Source organism: Odocoileus virginianus, chromosome 2 (genome assembly GCF_023699985.2).
Source record: "Odocoileus virginianus isolate 20LAN1187 ecotype Illinois chromosome 2, Ovbor_1.2, whole genome shotgun sequence".
NCBI lineage: Eukaryota > Metazoa > Chordata > Mammalia > Artiodactyla > Cervidae > Odocoileus > Odocoileus virginianus.
In genome coordinates, this window is record NC_069675.1 from 45250217 (window position 1) to 45273372 (window position 23156).

Below are 23156 nucleotides of genomic sequence, written 5' to 3' on the forward strand. Positions count from 1 at the left end.
TTTAAATATTCCTATATATTAGGCTCTGCATAGGATGTAAAATTAAGAAAGGCTTCTGTCCTTCAGACCCTGTAACTATTTGAGGCCCTTGTATATGTACTCAAATAACTGCAAAGCGAGGAAGATTGTCACCCATGGCTTAGCTTAGTAAATAGGTTCTCATGAAGAAAGCACAGATGTAGCCAAAAAGCAGTCAAGGAAAGCAAGCCTTATGATGGTGGTGATGTCTGCACCATGTTCAAGGGGAGCCTGTCCGTTGGTGGACACACATGTAGGGAAGGACAGCCAAATGCACTAAGTGGGCTGAGCGTAGTCTCTAGGCAGACACTGGCAGAGGTGTAAAGGTTAGTAAGGATTCTGGCAGGAGTGAAGCAAGGTTAAAAATGGAGGGGTAGGACTTCCCTGGTGAACATTGGTTAAGACTCCATGCTTCCACTGCTCAGGGCATGGGTTTGATCCCTGGTCAGAGAACTAAAGTCCAGTAAGCTTTGCAGCATGGCCAAAAAAAAACAAAAACGGAGGAGAGTATGGAAGAAAGATGGGAAAAGTGGCTTCTAGCACCTGAAATGCCAGGCAGAGGAGTTTAGATTTTACTCCATAGATAGTCAACTTTATGCCTTTGAGCAGAAGAATGACATGATCAAAGTGGAGGTGGTATGTAGTAAGAGACAAGCATGTAAGCATGTTCAGTAGATTTTTTTTTTTAGAAGTTCAGTCCTAAGATGCAGAGCATTAGTACAGCAGAAGTGGAGACAGAGGAGGAAGGAATTGTTCAGTTGCTCACTTGCGTCCGACTCTGTGGCACCCCATAAACTGCAGCACCACAGGCTTCCCTGTCCTTCACTATCTTCTGGAGTTTGCTCAAACTCATATCCATTGAGTCAATGATGCCATCCGACCATCTCATCCTCTGTTGCCCCCTTCTTCTCCTGCCTTCAGTCTTTTCCAGCATCAGGGTCTTTTCCAATGAGTAGACTCTTCAAATCAGGTGGCCAAAGGATTGGAGCTTCAGCATCAGTCCTTCCAGTGAATGAATATTCAGGGTTGATTTCTTTTCAGATTGGCTAGTTTGATCTCCTTGCAGTCCAGGGGACTCTCAAGAGTCTTCTCCAGCTCCACAGTTCAAAAGCATCAATTGTTCCACACAGTCTTTTTTTATGGTCCAACTCTCACATCCATATATGACTACTGGTAAAGTTATAGCTTTGACTATATGGACCTTTGTCAGCAAAATGATGTCTCTGTTTTTTAAATGCTTTCTAGGTTTGTCATAGCTTTTCTTCCAAGGAGCAAGCATCTTTTTTAATCTCATGAGTGCAGTCACCACCACAGTGATTTTGGAGCCCAAGAAAATAGTCTGTCACTGTTTCCATTGTTTCCCCATCTATTCTCTATGAAGTGAGGAAGGAATGAGTATCAGGAATTAAAAGGAGGAGCTGATAGGATTTGGTCACTGAATGTGAAGAATTCAGAAATCTGTTGGAATTTTCAGGGCAGGGCCATTAACAGTAATAAAGCCCAGAGAGAAAAGTGGGAGTAGCTGACTCTCTCTTGGGGAGGGAAGAGGATATAACATATTCATTAATATTATGTTGTTTCAGGTGATGGTGGAATCCCTTGAATGTGAGCTTAGATCCATCAGAAAAGGTGTCAAAGCAGATCAAATCCAGATGCTTTTCTGGCTAAACATTACTGTCTGTGATATTCAGTGAAAGAAAGTGTTAGTCATGCAATCATGTCCGACTCTTTGCGACCCCATGGACTGTAGTCTGCCAGGCTCCTCTGTCCATGGAATTCTCCAGCGAAGAATACTGGAGTGGGTTGCCATTCCCTTCTCCAGGGGATCTTCCTGACCCAGGGATCAAACCTGGGTCTCCTGCATTGCAGGCAGATTCCTTACCATATGAGCCAGCAGGGAAGCCTGAGGCTTTAAACAGTCAGGGTACACATACAAGCCTTTAGGATTCTTGTATATACCTTGTCGGGGTGCTCCTGTTTCCTCCAGAGCTGCCAGGCTGAGCTCTCTTTTCTGAATACTTCACTTCCACCTCTTCATCCCCCTATTAAGGAATGAGCATTAAGCAATTACCTGTAAGGGTCTGTAAGTTAAGAACTCTTTATTTGAATGGATGGATATACTTGTAGCACTTATTTCTAGAAGAGAAAAGAAATACTCTACATTTTTTTTTTTAATACAACACTTTGTTGGTTTTTAGAATTATGCTGCTAGGCTGATTTTTAAGCAAGAATTCTTTTCTTATTATTTTGCACTGTTGGATATAATTGCTTCTTCAGAGCAACCTTCAGTGTCTTCTTTGTTTCTCTGTTCCAGGGAACTGGCTCGGGAGAAGGTAATGCGAGAAGTGAAAGCCTTAGCCAAGCTTGAACACCCAGGAATTGTGAGATATTTCAATGCTTGGTTGGAAGCGCCACCAGAAAAGTGGCAAGAAAAAATGGATGAAATTTGGCTGAAAGATGACAGGTAACTTGGTTTGACATAGACTTAAAAATGAGTGTTTCTTTCAGGTTAGTCTTTGACTTACATGAATAAAAGATCCTTTCTATTACTATAACTTTAGAGGTTTTTTTTTTTTCTAAACAAAAGAATAGCACATTACTGATTCTGTTACCATGTTTTAGAATCTTCTCTAGTTACGTAAGTTGGTTTAGTTTTTAGAACATGAACTTTTTTTTTTCCTTTTTTTGTCCAGAACGTGAATTTCCATACTTATTGGTAGATAGGGCTATATGATTTATAATTCCCTGAGGGATTTACAGTAGCCTTTCTCAATGAGAGACATTGTCTGACTTTTGTCTCCATTTTTTATTTTCAATTTTCATTTAGTTTCTTAGGATTGATGGTTAGCAGTTTTACAACTCCTTTCTGAAGTAGTTTTAAACTGCTTGCATTTAAAAATATGTGAACTTAGGTAACCTGTAGATGATTCCTATGTTAAACATGCTATTCCCTAGGAGAGAAGGTCCTTTTTAAAAACTACTAAATAAAAAGAATAAGGAAACAGGCTATTTACTAAAGGGCTGGAGTAAAAATAGACTACTTACTAAAGAGCATGAGTACATGCGTGTATGCGAGCACGTGCATGCTCAGTTGTGTCCGACTCTGTGACCCAATGGACTGTAGCCCACCAGATTCCTACGTCCATGGAATTTTCCAGGGAAGAATACTGGAGTGGAATTTCCTCCTTCAAGGGATCTTCCCCACCCGGGGATCAAACCTACATCTCCTGTGTCTCCTGCATTGGCAGGTGGATTCTTTACCACTGAGCCACCTAGGAAGCCTGCTTACTAAATAGATTACTTACTAAAGAGCTGGAATAAAATTTCTGCCTAGAAGTACCTGACACAGCCTAGATCCATATGAGGTACCTAGTTAGTTGCAGTGACCATTGTCTATAGCCCAGCCACAGAAAGACCAGGAGAAGTGGCTCTGTATGTCAAGCCCTGATTTGGATGGGGGCTTCCAGATCACAGGTACAAGGGTTCCTGGCCTTGGTCTTCCTTTGTGCTTTCTGTTTTACACAGAACATGGCTGCTCTGGGCATGACAGTCTCAGATAACAGTTTCTGGTATGAAATCAAGCTTTCCAGTTAAGGAACGGCCTGACTCTGAGCTTTGTCTCCTGTGGCATGTTTTCATTGAATTTCTGTGTCTTCCTCTGGGAACTGGCTTTATTATAGATGAAACTTTGGAAGCAAAGGGTGTAGTTACAACATTGTAAGTCAGCTATACCTCAATAAAATTAAAATCAATGGAGGGTAGGAGGGAGGCTCAAGAAGGAGGGCATATATGTATACTTAGAGCTGATTCATGTTGTACAGCGTGCAGGCTAAGTCGCTTCAGTTGTGTCAGACTCTTTGCAACCCTATGAACCGTGGCCCACCAGGCTCCTCCCTCCATGGGATTTCTCCAGGAAAGAATACTGGAGTGGGCTGCCATGCCCTCCTCCAGAGGATCTTCCCAACCCAGGGATCAACCCCATGTGTCTTACGTCTCCTGCATTATCACTAGCGCCACTTGGGAAGAACATAAGATTGTAAAACAGTTGTACTTCAGTAAAAAAGAAAAAAGATACTCTAAAAAAATTTAATAAGCAGATAGAGGATGTAGTTCATGCAATTTAACCTGCACATGTTCACTCCTGTGCCTTTTACTTCTCCCACTCTTAGCACAGACTGGCCACTCAGCTCTCCTAGTCCCGTGGATGCGCCTTCTGTTAAAATACGCAGAATGGATCCTTTCTCTACAAAGGAACGTATTGAAATCATAGCTCCTTCGCCACACAGCAGCAGGTCTTTTTCAGTTGGGATTTCTTGCGGCCAGACCAGTTCATCTGAGAGTCAGTTCTCTCCCCTGGAGTTTTCCGGGATGGACCACGGAAATGTGAGCAAGTCAGCAGATGTGGTATGCCAACTCCAGGACAGCTGCCTTACAGACTGCGAGGGGGAGGATGGTACCATGGATGGTAATGATGAAGGGCACTCCTTTGAACTTTGTCCTTCGGAAGCTTCTCCTTATGTAAGGTCCAGGGAGCGAACCTCCTCATCTATAGTATTTGAAGATTCTGGCTGTGATAACACATCCAGCAAAGAGGAGCCCAGAATGAACCAGCCGCCTGTGGGCAACCATTATGCGGATAAACTAACTGCGCTCCGGCATTCCGGTAGCAAATCTCCTTCAGGACCTACTGTGTCTGTTTCTCCGTCAAGACCGACCACTTTAAGTTTAGACCTCACTAAAAGCTCGGTGGGGAAACTCCAGCCCAGTTCGCCCAAGGTTTATCTGTACATCCAGATGCAGCTGTGCAGAAAGGAAAACCTCAAAGACTGGCTGAACAGCCGCTGCACCATTGAGGCGAGAGAGAGGAGCGTATGTTTGCACATCTTTCTGCAGATTGCAGAGGCGGTGGAGTTTCTGCACAGCAAAGGGCTCATGCACAGGGACCTCAAGGTCTGTTATCTGTGGCTTGTCACCCGAGGGTTTCCGCCGTTTTATTTTTCTATTCATTTTTTTCGTTTACTTATTTTTTTAAAAAATGATCTTATTTCTTTATTTGAGTGCATTGGGTCTTTGTTGCAGCACACGGGATCTTTCTGTGCGGTGGCTTCTCTTGTTGCAGAGCACAAACTCTAGAGTGCTTTGACTTCATTAGTTGTGGTGCACGGGCATGCTGCAGTCCATGGGGTCACAAAGAGTTGGACATGACTGAGCAACTGAATTGAACTGAACTGATAGGCTTAGTTGCTCCCCAACATGTGGGATCGAACCGGTGTCCCCTGCATTGGTGGGTAGATTCTTAACCACTGGCCCACCAGGGAAGTCCTTTACTTATTTATTTTTCTTTTTAGAAGATTGACTTGACTTTTCTGAACCACTTTTCAAAGTCAGACCCATCTGGGCCAGCCCCCTAGGAGCTGACCAGCCAGGCTCCTCTGTCTGTGGAATTTCCCAAGCAAAAATACTAGAAAGGGTTGCCATCCCCTTCTCCAGCACTTATTTATTTTTATTGAAGTAACACAAAGTTGTGTTAGTTTCAGGTGAACAGCAAAGTGATTCAGTTATATATATATTCCCAGTTGAAAAGTTCTTTACTGTGTTCATTCTGACCTGTCATTGAGCCTAATGTTAAGCCTTCTAGGCCCTCTAAGCTTTTTATATTTTGGTCACGTGTTTGTCACATGCCAGTCTCAGCATAACTGCCAGCAGTTCTCAGGGCTCCACGTTTTAAGTCTTTTGGAGGTGCTGGGGAGAAAAGTATTTTTTTCTGCCGCTGTTGATCACAAAGTCCTGGGCTTTTCTTCTAATTGATAAGCCAAGGACACACTGTTGTTCATTCGCTGGTTGTGTTCAACTTTTTGTGACCCCATGAACTGCAGCATACCAGGCCTCCATGTCCCTTACCATCTCCTAGAGTTTGCACAAGTTCATATCCATTGCATGCCATCCAATCATCTCATCCTCTGACGTCCTCTTCTGCCCTTAATCTTTCCCAGCATCAGGGACTTTTCCAATGAGTTGGCTGTTCACATCAGGTGACCGAAATCCTGTACACATACCCATCCCCAAACCAATCTTCTGGCCAGGGGCTGCGATTATGCTTATGGTGGATGCAAGCTCTAGATGCAACCTCCAGATAACATCCCACATGAACCATGGACTTGCTGCCCAGAAGAAGGAAATTTCTAAAGTCACTTCCAGATGCTTCCAGTGGAAGCATAGAGGGATGGATAGACGCTGGAGAACCAAAAAGGAACCAAAGTCTGTTAGTGTTGGGTACATAGAAGCTGACACCAGAGCCCAGAGAGGAGAGGAATGAGGAAATTGAAGGCAGCACAGTCTAATCCTATCTCTTGTACAAGGTTATTTGAGGAAGAATAGAGGGTTATGTGCAAAGTCACTCAGTCTTGTCCAACTCTTCTCAACCCCATGGACTGTAGCCCACCTGGCTCCTCTGTCCATGGGATTCTCCAGGCAAGAATACTGGAGTGGGTTGCTATTTCCTTCTCCAGGGGATCTTCCTGACCCAAGGATTGAACCTGCGTCTCCAGCATCTCCTGCATTGGCAGGCAGATTCTTTACCACTAGCACCACCTGGGAAGCCACATTTGAAGCCCAATGAAAGTAAATTTTATGAGCTAAATGGCTTTTTCCCCCTCTTATTTCAAAGGCCTATGAGTGATGGTCATGTTAGCTGAGGTTAGAGTAAGCCGTAGGGAAAGATGATAATATTATATATACATATATATATATATATATTTTTTTTTTTTTTTTTTTTTTGCTGTGGAACATTTTTAAAGTTTTTACTGAATTTGTTACACTATTACTTATGTTTTGATTTTTTGGCCAAGAGGCATGTGGGATCTTAGCTCCCCGAGATCAGGAATCCAACCTGATTCCCTGCATTGGAAGGCGAAGTCTTAACTTCTGGGCTCTCGGGGAAGTCCCAAGATGATATATTTCTTGTGCAGGATTTTTAATTTGAGGAGCCAATGGTTAGGTGTATCCAATGAGCGCTGCATATAAGAGTTTAGAATTCGGGACAAGGTTCATGCGGTATATGGGAGCCTGTATTAGAAGAAACAACATAAGATTGTAGTTAAGGGAATTTCCTGGCAGTCCAGTGGTTAGGACTCTGCACTTTCACTAATGTGGGGCCCAGGTTCAATCCCTGGTTAGGGAACCCAGATTCCTCAAGCCTCACAGCCAGAAGAAAAATAAATTATATATATATATAAAAAGATTGTTGTTAAGAGCTCTTATTATTCTCCGTGACAGCCTACGTTTCCCTTTCGTAACAAGCCCAAAGATCCTTCTGTTTCATTCATTCACCAGGTAGTAGTGATTTGCTGCCACAGGGCAGTGGGGCAGATGCCCTTTTCTCACGGAGCCAGACCGCCTGGGTTTGAAACCCTGCTCCACACCTTACTAACTGGGTGACCTTGGGTGATTTACTTAGCTTCTCTCTGGGCCTCAGTTCTCATATCTGTGAAAGGAGAGACCAATAGGACTAAAAGGGTTATGAGTATTGCATGAGTTAATAATAATAAACAGTAATAAAACCACTTAGATCATCTTCTGGCCTGTTGCAAATGCTCTGTATGTATTTGTTATTATTATAATCATCCTTTAGGTCAGAAATGTAGAGAAGCTTGCCAAGAGAGAGTGTACAGAATAATGAGATTTAGTGTTATGTGGCAGCCTGGGTAGGAAAAGGAGTTTGGGGGTGAATGGATACGTGTGTGTGTGTGTGTGACTGAGTCCCTTTGCTGTTCACCTGAAACTGGCATAACGTTGTTAATTGGCTGTACCTCCAATACAAAATAAAAAGTTAAAAAAAGAATAAGGAGATTGAGGATTAAGCACCCTAGACACTAGGGAATGTGACTCTCTAAGGGTTTATTTAAACAGATGTTCAGTGAATACTTGCTCGCCTTGCTTCTTCTTTATTCACAGTACTTGTCTAGCATTGAAGGATTGTTTTCATTTTCATATTAGTCCATTGTAAAGGGAGAGATGCTTGAGAATATCAAGTGTCCTGTATTTATTTTCTGTAGTCATTTAAATAGTTCTCTTCCCTGTCTCTCCTCCATACACACCCACTGTGCTTTTATCTGCTTTTTTTTTTTTTCAGCCTTCCAACATATTCTTTACAATGGATGATGTGGTCAAGGTTGGAGATTTTGGATTGGTGACGGCAATGGACCAAGATGAGGAAGATCAGATGGTTCTGACCCCAATGCCAGGTTACGCCAGGCACACAGGACAAGTCGGGACCAAGCTGTATATGAGCCCAGAACAGGTGAGCTGTTCCTTTTCCTTCTGAGAAATAACTAGATTTTTGTTAAAATTGTTTTTTTAAGTATGCTCTGTCTTTTTTGGGGGGGGGGGGCATGAAGTCTGGCAGGATCTTAGTTCCCTGACGGTAGATCGAACCCATATTTTGGAAGCACAGTCTTAACCACTGGACCACCAGGGAAGTCCCTAAATAATTTATTAATTAGGATGGCAGCAAGCTAGATGTTTCCCTGTGAATCTTCATCTGTGCTCCATTTAAAATACCCAATAAAATAAAAATCTGAAAATGATGAAAACTGACAGTAGTGTTCCACAGGCAACACAGCTAGGGTGCAGTTCCTGCAACCTGGATTGGAGGTGGATAAAGAAAAGTACTCACAATGCATGAAATGTGCTTGCCCTTTGAACCAGAACCTGACAACAGCCAGAAATTTAACGTTTATTTATTTTTGGCTCTGCTGGGTCTTCATTGCCACCCGGGCTTTTCTCTCGTTGTGGCAAGCAGGGGCTGCTCTTTGTTGCGGTGCACAGGCTTCTCATTGTGGTGGCTTCTCTTATTGCGGAGCGCAGGCTCTAGGCAGCGGGCTTCAGTAGTTGCAGCTCCCAGGCTCTAGATCACTGGCTCAGTAGTTGTGGCCCACGGGCTTAGTTGCTCTGCGGCAGGTGGGATCCTCCCAGACCAGGGATCGAACCTGTGTCTGTTACATTGGCAGGCAGACTTTTTACCACCGGACCACCAAGGAAGTCCCAGAAATTTAGAGGAGACTTTGAATGTCCTCCTCCCAAACCTAACTCTCATTTCCCCTTATGTGAACTAGGTAGGAACTGTTTTCAGAGACAGTTGGAGGTAGTTTAGCAAACTGCCCTCTGGGTTAATCCACAGGCACAGCAGGAAACAGAGGCGGACAGGCTGAGCTGTGTTGCCTTGTGGGAAAAACTCGGCAAATGGAACGGAGACCGGAAGTGCTGGGAGCAGGGCATCCTAGGAGATTCAGTGTAGCATCCCCAGCACTGATGATATTCACAAGCTTATAGATGCTTAGATGAGTGGTTCTCAGACTTTTTAACCAGTGCCTGTTTATATTAAAATATGATTGAGAGCTTAATAATTTTTCTTGTGAGATTATATCTATCAATATTTGCCATATTAGAGATGAAAGCAGAAATTTATAAAATTTTAGTAATTCAATTAAAAATAGCTGTCTTAAATCTATCCCATCTTCAAGATACTTTCTGAAAAATAAATATTTTTCCAAAGAAAACTAGTGAGAATAATGGTATTTATTTCCATTTTTATAAAGCTCTTTACTATCTGACTTAAAAGGATTAGATTTCATATCTGCTTTTGCATTTAATCCCTTGAACTATGTTATTTTGGTTCAAGTATATTAAGCAAATCTGACTTTAAACAGATATGCAGTGGGGAAGGGAGGAACATTTTAATACCATTTTCAGGTAGTTGTGGGCATGACCAAAACTCAATAAGCAAAAGTTTCTGAAGTTTCTGAAGAATCATTTGCCCTCTGGAATCTAAAACCATAGCAGTGGACATTCTGTATTCTGTTACTGTAGCATCCATTTCACACTTTGAATGGACCTCTTTTCCATGCCTGAGTTTTTAAAGTTGTGCATTGGTCATTTGGAAATTATTGGTTCTCTACATTATGTGTCTTTCCAAAAATTGTCACAATTCATTATTGTTGTTGTTCAGTCGCTAAGTTGTGTCCAGCTCTTTGCAATGCCATGGACTGCAGCCACCAGGCTTCCCTGTCCTTCACCATCCCCCAGAGTTTGCTCAAATTCATGTCCATTGAGTCGGTGATGCCATCCAACCATCTCATCCTCTGTTGCCCCCTTCTCCTATTCCTCTCAATCTCATTATATAATATTTAAAAAAATCATCAATATTTTAATATCACCAACAAAGCTCACCAGAAAGAGCTTTTAAGTATTAAAAAAGCTGTCAGGTTCCCAGTGATGGACACAAATTTTCCAGAATTCTGAAGTTCACTTCAAAGTTCAACTTTTATCTTTGGCAACAGCTGTCAGTTTTCCTTGAAGTGCCATTCTCACTTCATTCATCTTTAAGAAAATACTGTCCATTATCCAAGTCTGAATAACCACAGTTGTTCTACCAGTTTTTCTTTCAAGTCAAAGTGGTGCTCGATGAGAAGAGCTCAATTAGATGTTCATATAGGAACTCAAACAATTACATAAATGCTTTCTCTTGAGACAGTATTTTACTTCAGTATGGAGGAGCAGAACTGCTCATTTTGTCACACAGAATATTAAAAAGATGTGGTCTAAGGGGCAAGACATGATAAAATTAATCAGTTTCACTGCTTCAGCAGGATATTTTACGTGAAACTGTCTTTCTCTCTTACTTCCACTTTCTTTTTCTCTTTTCTTTCTTGCTTTCTCTTTCTTTCCCTCTTTCTCTTTCTTTCTCTTGCTGTTGCTTTCTCTCTCACTTTCTTGCTTTCTTTTTCCTTTTCTCTTTCTCTTTCTCTCTTCCTTTCTCTTTCTCTCTCTCTTGCTTTCTCTTTCTCCTTTTCTCTCTTTCTCTTTCTCTCTTTGTATCTCTTACTTTCACTTTGTCTCTTTTTTCTGTTTCTCTCTCTTGCTTTTTCTTTCTCTCTCTTTCTTGCTTTCTTCTTTTCTCTTTCTCTCTTGCTTTCTTTTTTCTCCCACCCTACTCCCCCAGTATGTAAACTGAAGAACATAATTACTACTAGTATGCTTTGGTGCCACTGCCTTAATTCGTGCTAAGATTCAGCAGAGCAAATGTCAACATAGTGAAAAGACAAATCATGTCTTAGAATTATTGTGAAAATAGTCTTGACTTTGTAGACTTCCTGAAAGGATGTTGGGATCCCCAGGGATCCATAGACCACACTCTCAATGGATTGATTATCTTTGGAAGGTTTTATCAGAGACCAGTCATAGGAATTGGCTTTTATTTTACTGTTGTACAGTATCCTTCTAGACTGCCTGAGTTGTTTGCATTATTCAAGTGTATTCTTTTTCATGCTTAATATTTTCATTTTTTAATTTAATTAGGTTTTTTTTTATATAGTCCTATACTTAGACATCTTGAATTTCAAGATAAAGGAAAAATAGTATTAAAGTATTTAGGTAGGGAAAAAACCAGGTTACAGCTTAAAGAGTTTGTTTTCTGTAACACTCAACCCTAGAAGACAATAAACCAATAAGTACAGTTTTGATGAAAAATAGCTATGACCTGCAGATCATGTTTCTGGAAAAAGTCATTTGTGTAAAAGAAAATAGGAATTTTTAGGTAAATAAGATTAAAAAAAAAAATCATGGGGCATTGGTTGGTGGTCCAGCGGTTAGGACTCCATCTTTTCACTTTTGGGTGCCCGTGTTTGATCCCTGGTTGGGGAACTAAGATTCTGCATGCCTCATGCTGTAGCCAAAAAATTTAAAAACTAAATAAATAAATAAAAAGAAATATTGATGTGAGTATTCGCAAAGTTCCGGCCCTCCTTGGCCTTTGCCAAGTGTCAAGTTATGTGCCTAGCTTCATTTTCCCAAATGAAAGGCTTCCTCTGAGTCCTAGGAGGTCACTTTTAATTTGAATGAGACTTTTTAAGAGTCTGTTGGGTTGTAATTCGTTTGTTCCTTTTAGCAAATAAATTTTTGTTGAAGGCCTTCTCTGTACTTAGCTCAGTTCTGGATGGTAGGAATACAAAAGAAGCAGCTCCCTTCCCTCCAGGTCTTTATAATTTAGTTGTGAAGAGTAAGAAATAACACACACGAAAAATACAACCGAGAATGCAGAGAAGTCCATAATTAAGTGCTGTAATGAGGGCTAACCACAGTTGATGAGTGGTTTGGAAGATTTTCTCATAAAAATAGGTGAGGACTAAGATAGTCAGAAGTGAGAGATTTGCTTTAGATAGTGCCGGCTTTGAAAAACTTCACCTCAGGGGTAGGGGGGCAGCTTTTCCTGGCTCCTGGCTTCCGCTGGGCCTATTTTACTGATGCATATCTCAGAGCTATACCTGGGCTTCCTTCTGTGATGCTGAGTAGTTTAATTACTCTTGCTGTGGGTGACTTGAAGAAAAGGGGCTTCAGAGATGATTAACTCTTTGCTGACATTTTTACCTGCAGGATTACGTTTAAACCAAGTAGGGACTAAGTGTTGGGATTCACTCATGCTGTATGATCATCTGTGATACTGTCTCTGTGACTGTTCTCCTAATCCTCTTTATTTGGGATTGCAGATTCATGGCAGCAGCTACTCTCATAAAGTGGACATCTTTTCTTTGGGCCTCATTCTGTTTGAATTACTGTACCCGTTTGGCACTCAGATGGAAAGGGTCAGGGTAAGTTCTTCCCCTCCTCTCCAAAAAGGCAGAAGAAAATACTCTTAAAAAAAAAAAAAAAAAGAAAGAAAGAAAATACTCTTCAATTTACAAAAGAATGAGTTGTAAAAGAAAAATAAGTTATTCTTAATACCAGCAACTTTGTTGACTGCAAGTAGAAGAGAAAGAATTTGTAGGCTCTTTGCTTCCATTTAAAGCTCAGCCTTCAAAAATGGTTGAGGTGAATTGTCTGTTGCTTGCTGTTGCTTAACTTCATCATAACTTAACCATATTTTGCACTTAAATTTGTCATAAGGGCAAAGCTAGGGAAACCACAAGGTGGGGCGATGGTCGTGGTCAGAGAATTTTCCAGAGAACAAATGGCCACACAGTCATATGCTTAAAAGCTGAAAACCTAAGCATAGTTAAGTTTTCTTTCCCCTCTCAAAATAAACCATGACTGTTGCCTTTAAGGAGTATAGTAGTGAAAGTCTTAAAAGTAGTGTCTAGAATATGTAAAGAATGACTACAGTTCAACAACAAAATGTTAAAAAATGGGCAAAGGACTTGAATAGATGTTTCTCTGAAGATTACAGATGGCCAATAAGTACAGCATCACTATTCATCAGGGAAATGTGAATTAAAATCACAGTGAGATACTTCTTCACAGCATCCAGAATAGCTCTAATAGAATAAAACAAAAGCAGAAAATAAGTGTTGGCAAGGATATGGAGATATTAGTGCTCTCATGCATTGCTGGTAGGAATGTAAAGTGGTACATTCTACTGTGTAAGACAGTTTGACACGTCCTCAAAAAGGTAAACATGGAATGACCATGTTCTTCTCCTAGGTTCTACTCCTGTTTCTCCAAGAGAAATAAAAACATAGGTCCACACAGAAACCTGTACACAAATGTTCATAGTAACATTTTCATAATGACTAGAAGGTAGGAGCAACCCAAATGTTAATCAGCTTGGATCCTGGCTTGGATCCCTTGTTTCCTAGATTTCATGTTTTGTTTTGTTTACATTACCCTCTTATTTTGCTGGGGCACATTCTGCCGTAAATTTCTCAGAAAGAATGTACGAGAGGGAAAATTTTAGAGTCCTCGGGTATCTGAAAATGTATTTTTTCCCCCCATCCTTATACATAATTGATAAATTGACTAGGTTCTAGTTCTAGATTGAAAATAACTTTCCTTCAGAATCTTGAGGGCATTGCCCCATTCTCTTATAGCTTCCAATACTGCTGTTGAAAAGCTGATACTATTCTGATGCATCATTTTTTTTTTAATGTGGGGTATTTTGGACCCGTTATATCTTCCTTTCTGAGGGCTTTAGGGATTTAGTTTTTATCAGTGCCATTATGAAATTTAGTCCACTCAGATCCTTAAAGATCTCTCCACCAGTCCTGCCCACCCCCCCACCCCAACTCCCCTGCTCACTTACTGTACTTAGCACTTGGTAGATTCTTTCAGTTAGAAGGGATTCATCCTTCAGTCTAGTAAGTTTCTCATATTTTTTTGGATAAATTCTCCTCCAACTTTTTTGTTTTTTCCTGGAACTCCTGACTTATTCCTAAAAATGTCTAATTTTTTTCCCTTCCATTTTCTATCATTGTCTTTTTGTACTATTTTTTGCAGAAGTTCCTTAGCTTGTTCTTCTAACTTTCCTAATTCCTTTGACAATTCAGTTTTTACAATCTGAGATTGTTTCTTTTTTTGTAGTATTTGCACTCTTTTTGCATGAATTCATTCTCTTCATATTGCTGAGAATCTCAATTGTATGTGTGTATGTATTTCTTCCCCCATACTGTCTCTTTCCTTTGTTTTTTTTTAAGCTTTCTATTTGAAATTATTATAGATGCACAGAAAGTTGCAAAGATAATACAAAGAGATACCCTCCATCCAATTTCTCCTAAGTGTTACATTTTACATAATTATAGTACAACATAAATTTGACATGGGTACTTTGTGTTATGTATGGCTCCATGGTATTTTATCTCATGTATAGGTTTCTGTAACCAACACTGCAGTCTAGATATAGAAGTGTTCCATCCTTCTTGCTACCCCTTTATAGTCACACTTACTTTCTCCCTACTAATATCTCTGAGTTTTGTTATGATTTGTGTGTGTGTTTCACATGTTGACAATCCTGTCCCTATTTAAGAATGGTGCTCTAAAATGGTAACTAGAAGTGGACATTAAAAAATAAACAAAAAAGGGAATTCCCTGGCAGTCCAGTGGTTAGGACTCAGAGCTTTCAACTGCTGTGGACCCCTATTCTATCCCTGGACAGGGAACTAAGATCCTGCAAGCCAGGCAACCAAAAAAAAAAAAAAAAAAACAAAAACAAAAAACCCTGAAGTGGATATGACTGTTAAGTGTTATGATCCAGTTCTTTCTTTGGGGTGGCGATGGGGGAGAACACTCACATGTTAGCATCTCTTGGACTTTCCTCATTCTCTCCAGAGAAGAAGCTTCATTCTCCTGCCTGAGAAAGAACTGGGATGGATGGAGGGGTGGAGAGTGTCTTACTGTTGCAGATCTTCGCTTGTTCAGTTTTCCATGCCCACCCCTGACTCATCCTCATGCCTCTGTATTGGCCCTATGTTTGAAAAGCCTTGGTTCAGTTTCTTTGAATAACAAACCTATGTGTCCTGTGAAAAGTGAAAGCGTTAGTTGCTCAGTCCTGTCTGACTCTTTGCAATCCCATGGACTGTAGCCTGCCAGGCTCCTCTGTCCATGGGATTCTCCAGGGAAGAATACTGGAGTGGGTTGCCCTTCCCTTCTCCAGAGGATCTTCCCAACTCAGGGATTGAATCTGGGTCTCCCGCATTGCAGGCAGATTCTTTACTGTTGGAGGCATTGGGGAAGCCCTTTGTGTCCTATGAGGGTATGTAATATCACTTCATTCACAGAACTTCCGACAGCTCTCCTGAAGCCATCTTCATCCCTCACCCCCACCTCCTGCAGGTTCCACACAGCTAAGCAATTCCCCATCTGTTGGCCTTATCCCTTGTGGGCACCCTGGTTTAGCTTTCTCTGTTGACCTAAAGTAGTTACACTATGTTTCCATCTACTTTCTCTCTCTTTCCAAAGATGTGATCTTTTCTTCCATTGCACTCATTGTAAAGATTTAAAATGTTTTTCCTTTCTTTGCCTTTGCTTTAGTGAAAATGTTTCGAAATGTAGTAAAAAAAAAAAAAAAAAAAGAATCTGCCATGTTTACTCTTTTTTTTTTCTTTTTTTAGTATTTATTTATTTGGTTGCACTGGATCTTAGTTGTAGCACAGAGGATCTCTGATCTTTTGTTGTGGCACGTGGGATCTCGTTCCCTGACAAGGGATTGAACCCAGGCCCCCTGCAGTGGGAGTGCAGAGTCCTAGCCACTGGACCATCAGGGAATTTCAGAAAATCTGCCTTGTTTAGGCAGAACCCCTCTGAGATTCTATTAGTGAATGTAAAGGAGACTATTCAATGATTTGACCAAGATGGTTTTCAAGAAACTAATTTTATTGAGCTATAATTTACACACAGTACCATGTACCCACTTTGTATATTTTTATGAGATTTTGATACTTTTAAACCTTCATGTAATGACCACTACATTCAAAATACAGAATATTTCTATCATCCCCAAAAGTTGCCTTTTGTTCCTTCCCAGTCAGTCTCCTGTTCTTTCATCCCCCATCCTGATTCCAAGCAACCACTAATCTGTTTTGTCTTAGAAAGTTTCATATGAGTGGAATCATACATGTGTATACATTTTTGTGCCTGCCATCTTTGACTCACCTTAAAGGTTTCAAGGTTCATTCATTACTCAGTGTATCAGCAGTTTCTCCTTTTTATTAAGTAATATTCCATGGTATATATATACATAGTTCGTGTCCATTTACCTGTTGGAAACACCTACGAATAACGTGACTGTGGGACTCTCCTGGTGGTCCTCTGGTGGAAAATCCGCCTGCCAATGCAGGAAGCAGGGGTTCGATCCCTGGCCTGGGAAGATCCCACATGCCACAGAGCAACTGAAGCCTATTTACTACAATTACTGAGCCTGCACTCTGGAGCCCGTGCTCCGCAACAAGAGAACCCACCACAATGAGAAGCCCATGTGCTGCAGCCGGAGAAAGCCACTGGGCAGCAAAGAGGACCCAGCGCAGCCATAATAAATAAAGTTGCTGTGAACATTTGTAAACTGGTCTTTTTGTAGACATACATCTGTTTTCATTAGTCTTGGGTAATGAGGAGGTAGGCTTGGTAAATTATGTGTAAGTGGTTTAACTGTATAAGAAAGTGCCATTTTATATTCTCACGCACAGTGTAGGCGAGTTCTGGGTCCTCGGCATCCTCATCCACACTTAGGTTTTTTAGTCTTTACATTTTTTGGGTATTCTGATAGGAGTACAATACAATCAGATTGTGGTTTCAGTTTGCATTTCTCTGATGATTAATGACCTTGATCATCTTTTCAAGTCCTTTGCCAAGTATATGTATTATTACTAATTTATTCCAGCCAGTGGCTTCCCATTTCATTTCCTAAATGATGTCTTTCAAAGGGCAGCAGGTTAAAAAAAAGAAAAAGCATCTAATGGGATTAAAAATTCTGTGATTCAAGACTTAAGCATTTATCTGCACATTGTTTGGTATGACCTACCTATTAGCAGGTGAAACACTCCCTTCTATGGCCTGCGTCATAGATTCTTCTAGTGAAGTTTCTGTTTTCCTTTAGTGGGAAGTGACAAGTGCCAACCCAGTTCATATTTTTGTTTAAGTACTTTTTATCTTATTTCTCAAGAAATATGAAGACATACTTGCTTTATTTCATTCCTCAAAACTGATTCATTATAAAAGGAGTATCAGGGACTTGCCTGGTGGCACAGTGGTAAAGAATCCGCCTGCCAATGCAGGGGACACGGGTTCAGTCCCCTGGTCCAGGAAGATTCCATGTGCTGTGGGGCAGCTAAGTCCCTGAGCGACAACTCCTGAGCCTGTGCTCTAGAACCCGGGAGCCACAGCTACTAAGCCCACGTGCCATAGCTACTGAAACCCATGTGCCTAGAGCCTGTGTTCTGCAACAAGAGAAGCCACCACAATGAGAAACCCACACACCACAGCTAGAGAGTAGCCCCCACTCGCTGCAACTAGAGAAAGCCCAAGTGTAGCAACGAAGACCCAGAGCCACCAAAAAGAAAGAAGTAATAAAAATGTTTTAAAGGAGTTTAAGGCACTGTGCCAAATAGTTTGCCTCAATTACCTTATTTAAGTCTCAAAGCAGTCATACAAAGTAGACACTGTTATCCTGTTTGTATGAAAATTTCCCAAAAAGCTAGTTTATTTTTTATATTCAGAATTTAGCACAATTGACTTAGTTTTCTTCACTTAAAAAGAACACTATGTCCTTTTATATCAAATAAAGTGATTAGTGACTAGTACAAAAAGTTACCCACTTAAGAACACAAATGTGTGTTCATGAATGATTGAACTATTTTTGATGCAGATCAGTCCATTTTCAGTTAAAATCCAGATGTCAGGATCATGTAGAGTTCTAATATATGTAAATTATTTGGTGATTTGGTGGCAGGTAAATCTGTGCCCAGGGAGCACTGATGTATAGATTATCAAGTCAGGAAAAGCTATTGATAAATTTTCCATCTGCTTAATGGTCAGCCTTGCTTACAGTATCAAAAAATATCTCTGTTTAAATAGATCCACATATCAAAATAGATTTAAAGATAAGTAACACTTTTCTTTCTTTTCAGATCCTAACTGATGTAAGAGATCTCAAATTTCCACCACTATTTACTCAAAAATATCCTCGTGAGGTTGGTATAATTCTCATCTTTTATTTTCTTTAAAATCTTACTTAGGATGTGAAGTCAGCAGTCAGCTCACCAGTTTCCACGTTTTACAGATGAGGAGGCCTAAGGTCTAAAGAGGAAAGTGACCTGATCCCAACAACATGCAACTTCTTAAAACCAAAGGCTAGGGAATTCCCTGGTGAAGAATGTGACCTTCCACTGCAGGGGTGTGAGTTAGTCCCTGTTCTGGCAGCTAGGAGTCTGCTCCATGCTGCATGACAGCCCATCCGGGGATTGTAGCAACCTCGCTTTTCAGTAGGGCTTCCCAAGTAGCTCAGTGGTAAAGAACCTGCCTGCCAATGCAGAAGATGCAAGAGACGCAGGTTCGATCATGGCAACCCACTCCAATATTCTTATCTGGAAAACTCCATGGACAGAGGAGCCTGGCAGGCTGTAGTCCATGGGGTCACAAAGAGTCCGACATGACTTTCAGTAAGGCTGAACGTAAAGAGCTCACCCTCGTAGGAATCAAGTTGCCATTATAATCAGGCCATTAATTTCTTTCTCTTAGCGAATTTGACACAGATCTTAAAAACCAGCTTCTTAAAAAAAAGTCACTAATTTCTAATGATTTTGTGTGTTGAAATTATACCCCTCAGAGAAACAGTAAATGATTCAGAATAGTGGGAAGGGAAAATTAAAATGGTCTTGATGGTGAAAACTGTGTGTAATGAACTTTTGAAGTTTCTTTTTGCAGTTTTTGTTTATTTATGTTATGTCCACAAACACATCGCTTTAAAATTTATGCTTGAATTTTCTTAGTAAATTCAGTTGAAGTAAATTAAAATGTGTGGCTGATTATCAAATTGGAAAAAGTCTAATTGATCTTTCAGTATTTTAAGTATATTGAAGGATTGCATTAAAAATGAACTTTATAGCAACAGAGATATGCTAACTTAAAGTGAAGTTTATTTTACTAAAAATTAGTTTGTTGTGTATTTTGAAAAGTGGTGAATCAGTTCCTGGGGGACTCACAAGAATCCGTGTTATACTAAAGTGGTTCGAAAAAAATCAGGGAAAGGGGCTAGGTACTGACCCCTGGCATGATTTATTTTTCTTTTTATTTGTTGGGGTATAATTGCTTTACAGTGTTGTGTTAGTCTCCACTGTACAATGAAGTGAATCAGCTACACATTTACATATATCCTCTCCCTCTTGTATCTTCCTCTATATGCCCCCTTATCCCACCCAGCTAAGTCATCACACAGCACTGAGCTGAGCTCCCTATGCTATAGAGCAGCTTCCCACTAGCTATCTCTTTTACACGTGGTAGTGTATGTACATCAATGCTACTCTCCCAGTTCATCTCATCCTCCCCGTCCCTCGGTGTCCACATGTCCATTCTCTGTGTCTCTGTGTCTCTTTGGTATGGTTAGTTTTTAATTGAAATCTTTATTGAAGTAATTGTACATTCACATGCAGTTGTAAGATGAATTTATTTTAAAGGTCAGACTGTGTTTCAGAGATGTGATTTAGGGCCCTTTATATTAGAAAACAACCAATTAACCTGAAATAGTCCAGGTGTATTTGGAGCAAGACTTGGCCAAACTATGACCCATAAGCCAAATCCAGCCTGCTACCTGTTTTAGTAATGAAGTTTCATGGGAACACAGGCAGGCCCACCTGTTTACGTACAGTCTGTGGCTGCTTTTGTATTTCAGTAGCACAGTTGAAAAGTTGCTCACACACAGATATAGAGAACAAACATATGGACAAGGGAGGGTGAGGTGAGATGGGTGGGATGGGGTGGGAGACTGGGATTGACGTACATACCCTGTTGACACCATGTATAAAATAGATGACCAGTGAGAACCTTCTGTATAGCAAAGGGAACTCCACTCAGTGCTCTGTGATGAGCTAAATGGGAAGGAAATCCAAAAAAAGGGGGATATATGTGTACCGATAACTGATTCCCTATGGAATTAAGTGGCTCAGATGGTAAAGAATCTGCCTGCAATGCCAGAAACCCAGGTTCAACAACATTCAACACAACTAACACAACATTGCAGAGCAATATACTCCAGTAAAAATTAATTTAGAAAAAAAGAGAAACTGGCATACCAACTTAACATAGTTACAGAAACGTAATATTTGGTGGACTCCTGATTTAGGCAATGGTTCAGTGGCCCCTTGATCACAAAACAATTTTTATCTTTCAGTATGCCATGGTGCAAGACATGCTGTCCCCATCTCCTACTGAACGGCCAGAAGCTGCGAGCATCATTGAAAACGCGATCTTCGAGGACTTGGAGTTTCCAGGAAAGACGGTCCTCAGACAGAGGTCTCGATCCATGAGCTCGTCTGGGGCGAAACATTCAAGACACTCCAGCAGCCCCCACAGCCCTTTGCCCAGCAATTAGCCTTATGTTCCGTTCGCGCCCCTAACAGGGGACAACGGAATAGCCTGCTTCAAAGGAATATTGCTTTTCCAAAACTGCAAACTTGAAAATATGGTTCTCCACTTGATTTTGTTTTAGGCTGCCTTTTCTAAATCAGATTTTAAACTGGATTTTGGAGCGCACACCTCATTTGAGCCAACTTTTGATTTTCGCTCCAGTCGAGGGGAGGGCTGTCACATGCAGTCCTTTCCCTCGCTGGTCTGTTGAAACTGGCTGGCCAAGCATTCTGCCCTCACGTTTTGCCTAGGGAGGTAGAAGCAATCCCTAAAATGTATAGAGAGAATTATAAAATGGAAATATTTTTATAGTACAGAAAATGAAATTCCCTACATGGTGGTAACCATATTGTTCTAGAAAGACGCTTTCTAGAGAGATCATGGGGGTTTTGAAACTGATTTCAAAACAAAGCTGACTCCATTTTTGTCCCTGGTGGGTGAATTAGGAAGCTGCATTATTTTGGAGGACAAGTAGAACAAATTATATAGCTAGTTTTCTAGGGTCATTTGTAGCATTAAATAGCTTTATTCCTCAGATAGTTCTAGAACTAGAGAGAAAAATTTTTAAGAGCTTTTTGTACTTTTACCTCCAGTAAAGGGAAAAATGAAGCTTTTTGTGTAAGTTGGTCAAAAATTCTGGCTTGGAGAAGGAAAAAAAGCTGTAGTAAGAAACAAATCATATATCACAGCTAACTGCTTCAATTACGGACTTCTTAAACCTAATGAAATCTTACATGTCTTAAATGTAATATTGTAGGTTGATACTGTCTCAGAACTGATTGTAGATAACAGTCTAATCATCTAACTTGCTAACATGTTTTTATTTTTCACTGTAAATAGGTTTATTTTTTATTTATAAAAATTCTGAACTCAATCCATTTGGGTTGGTGGTGTACAGAACACACTTAAAAGTGTGTTAACTATTGTGACTTCTTTCAAGTCTAAATGGTTTAATAAAACTTTTAGAAATGATTTATGGTTGATTCTTATTTGAGGGAACTGGCTCCGAAATGGGATTTTTCAGACTTTAAAATGGGATCATAGGTCTCAAAAGAGTCATAACCCTACTCTCAAGAAAACTTACTCCTTATAGATAATCTTATTTACAAAGCAGAAATAGAGATACAAATGTAGAGAACAAACATAAGGACATCAAGGACCAGGGGATAAAATGGGAGATTGGACTTGACACATACATACTATTGATACTGTGTATAAAATAGATAATTAATGAGAACCTATTGTATAGCACATGGCTTTCCAGGTAGCTCTGTGGTAACGAATCTGCCTGACAATGCAGCAGTCACAAGAGACAAGGGTTCAGAAACCTGGGTTGGGAAGCTCCCCTGGAGTAGGAAATGGCAACATGCTCCAGTCTTGCCTGGAAAATTCCATGGACAGAGGAGCCTGGTGGATTACAGCCCATGGGGTCGCAAAGAGTTAGACACGACTGAACACACACACACACACAAACACACACACTGCATAGCACAAGCAACTCTATTATTCAGTGCTCTGTGGTGACCTAAACGGAAAGGAAACCCAAAAAAGGGGATACATGTGTATGTAAAACTGATTCACTTTGCTATACCGCAGAAACTAACACAACATTTCAAGCAACTATACTCCAATAGAAATTAATTTTAAAAAATAGAAAACTTATTCCTAACCTGTTCTAATGGACATGAGTTTGGGTAAACTCCGGGAGTTGGTGATGAACAGGGAGGTCTGGCGTGCTGCGGGTTCATGGTGTTGCAAAGAGTTGGACACTGAGCAACTGAACTGAACCTGTTCTAAACAGGCATCTTCTCGTCCTCTCCCAAAGAGTTGACAGGATCAAGTCCTTTTCAAAATTCACTGGAGTCATAATCCAAACACATTAGCTCAGTTTCTACTCTGTGTCAGAGACATAAAGACCATCCTACCCCAAAGGGAGGCTGCCTAGAGCAAAGGCTACGTATGGCAAAGCCAGTTGTGTTGGGATCACGGTGTGTCTGATGGAGGCATGTGGCGTGCAGAGCTGCCAGGCACAAACTCGCCAGGCCCAACCTTCAAGGGTCAACTGCATGATTATTTCCATCTTACAGATACGTTATGTCTGCCCCATAGAGTCTGAGCAGTTTGTAAGCTAAGGGCACACGTCACAGATCCTTGTGTGTTCTTCCCAGATTCTCACTGCTCAATGAGGCTCCAACTCCTCTTTCTTCCCTGTTCTGCTTGGCTCCTAGCCAGTTCAACTCTTTTTTTTTTTTTTCTTC

The 23156-nt window shown here is 40.7% G+C and overlaps 1 protein-coding gene and 1 non-coding gene across 2 annotated transcripts in view; one reads left to right on the forward strand and one right to left on the reverse strand.

Annotated features, from left to right (window-relative positions):
• EIF2AK3 (eukaryotic translation initiation factor 2 alpha kinase 3) overlaps positions 1-21870 on the forward strand; it is an 84936-nt gene extending 63066 nt beyond the window's left edge. The window contains exons 12-17 of the mRNA XM_070479279.1: positions 2333-2482; positions 4188-4968; positions 8150-8317; positions 12561-12662; positions 18405-18467; positions 20663-21870. Of these exons, the coding sequence (XP_070335380.1) occupies positions 2333-2482; positions 4188-4968; positions 8150-8317; positions 12561-12662; positions 18405-18467; positions 20663-20863 (1465 nt within the window). The 3' untranslated portion in view covers positions 20864-21870. The remainder of the gene's footprint in view (positions 1-2332; positions 2483-4187; positions 4969-8149; positions 8318-12560; positions 12663-18404; positions 18468-20662) is intronic.
• TRNAG-CCC (transfer RNA glycine (anticodon CCC)) lies at positions 15974-16046 on the reverse strand. The gene has a single exon. It is a non-coding gene; the product is annotated as a tRNA-Gly (tRNA).
• Positions 21871-23156: the final 1286 nt, after the last annotated feature.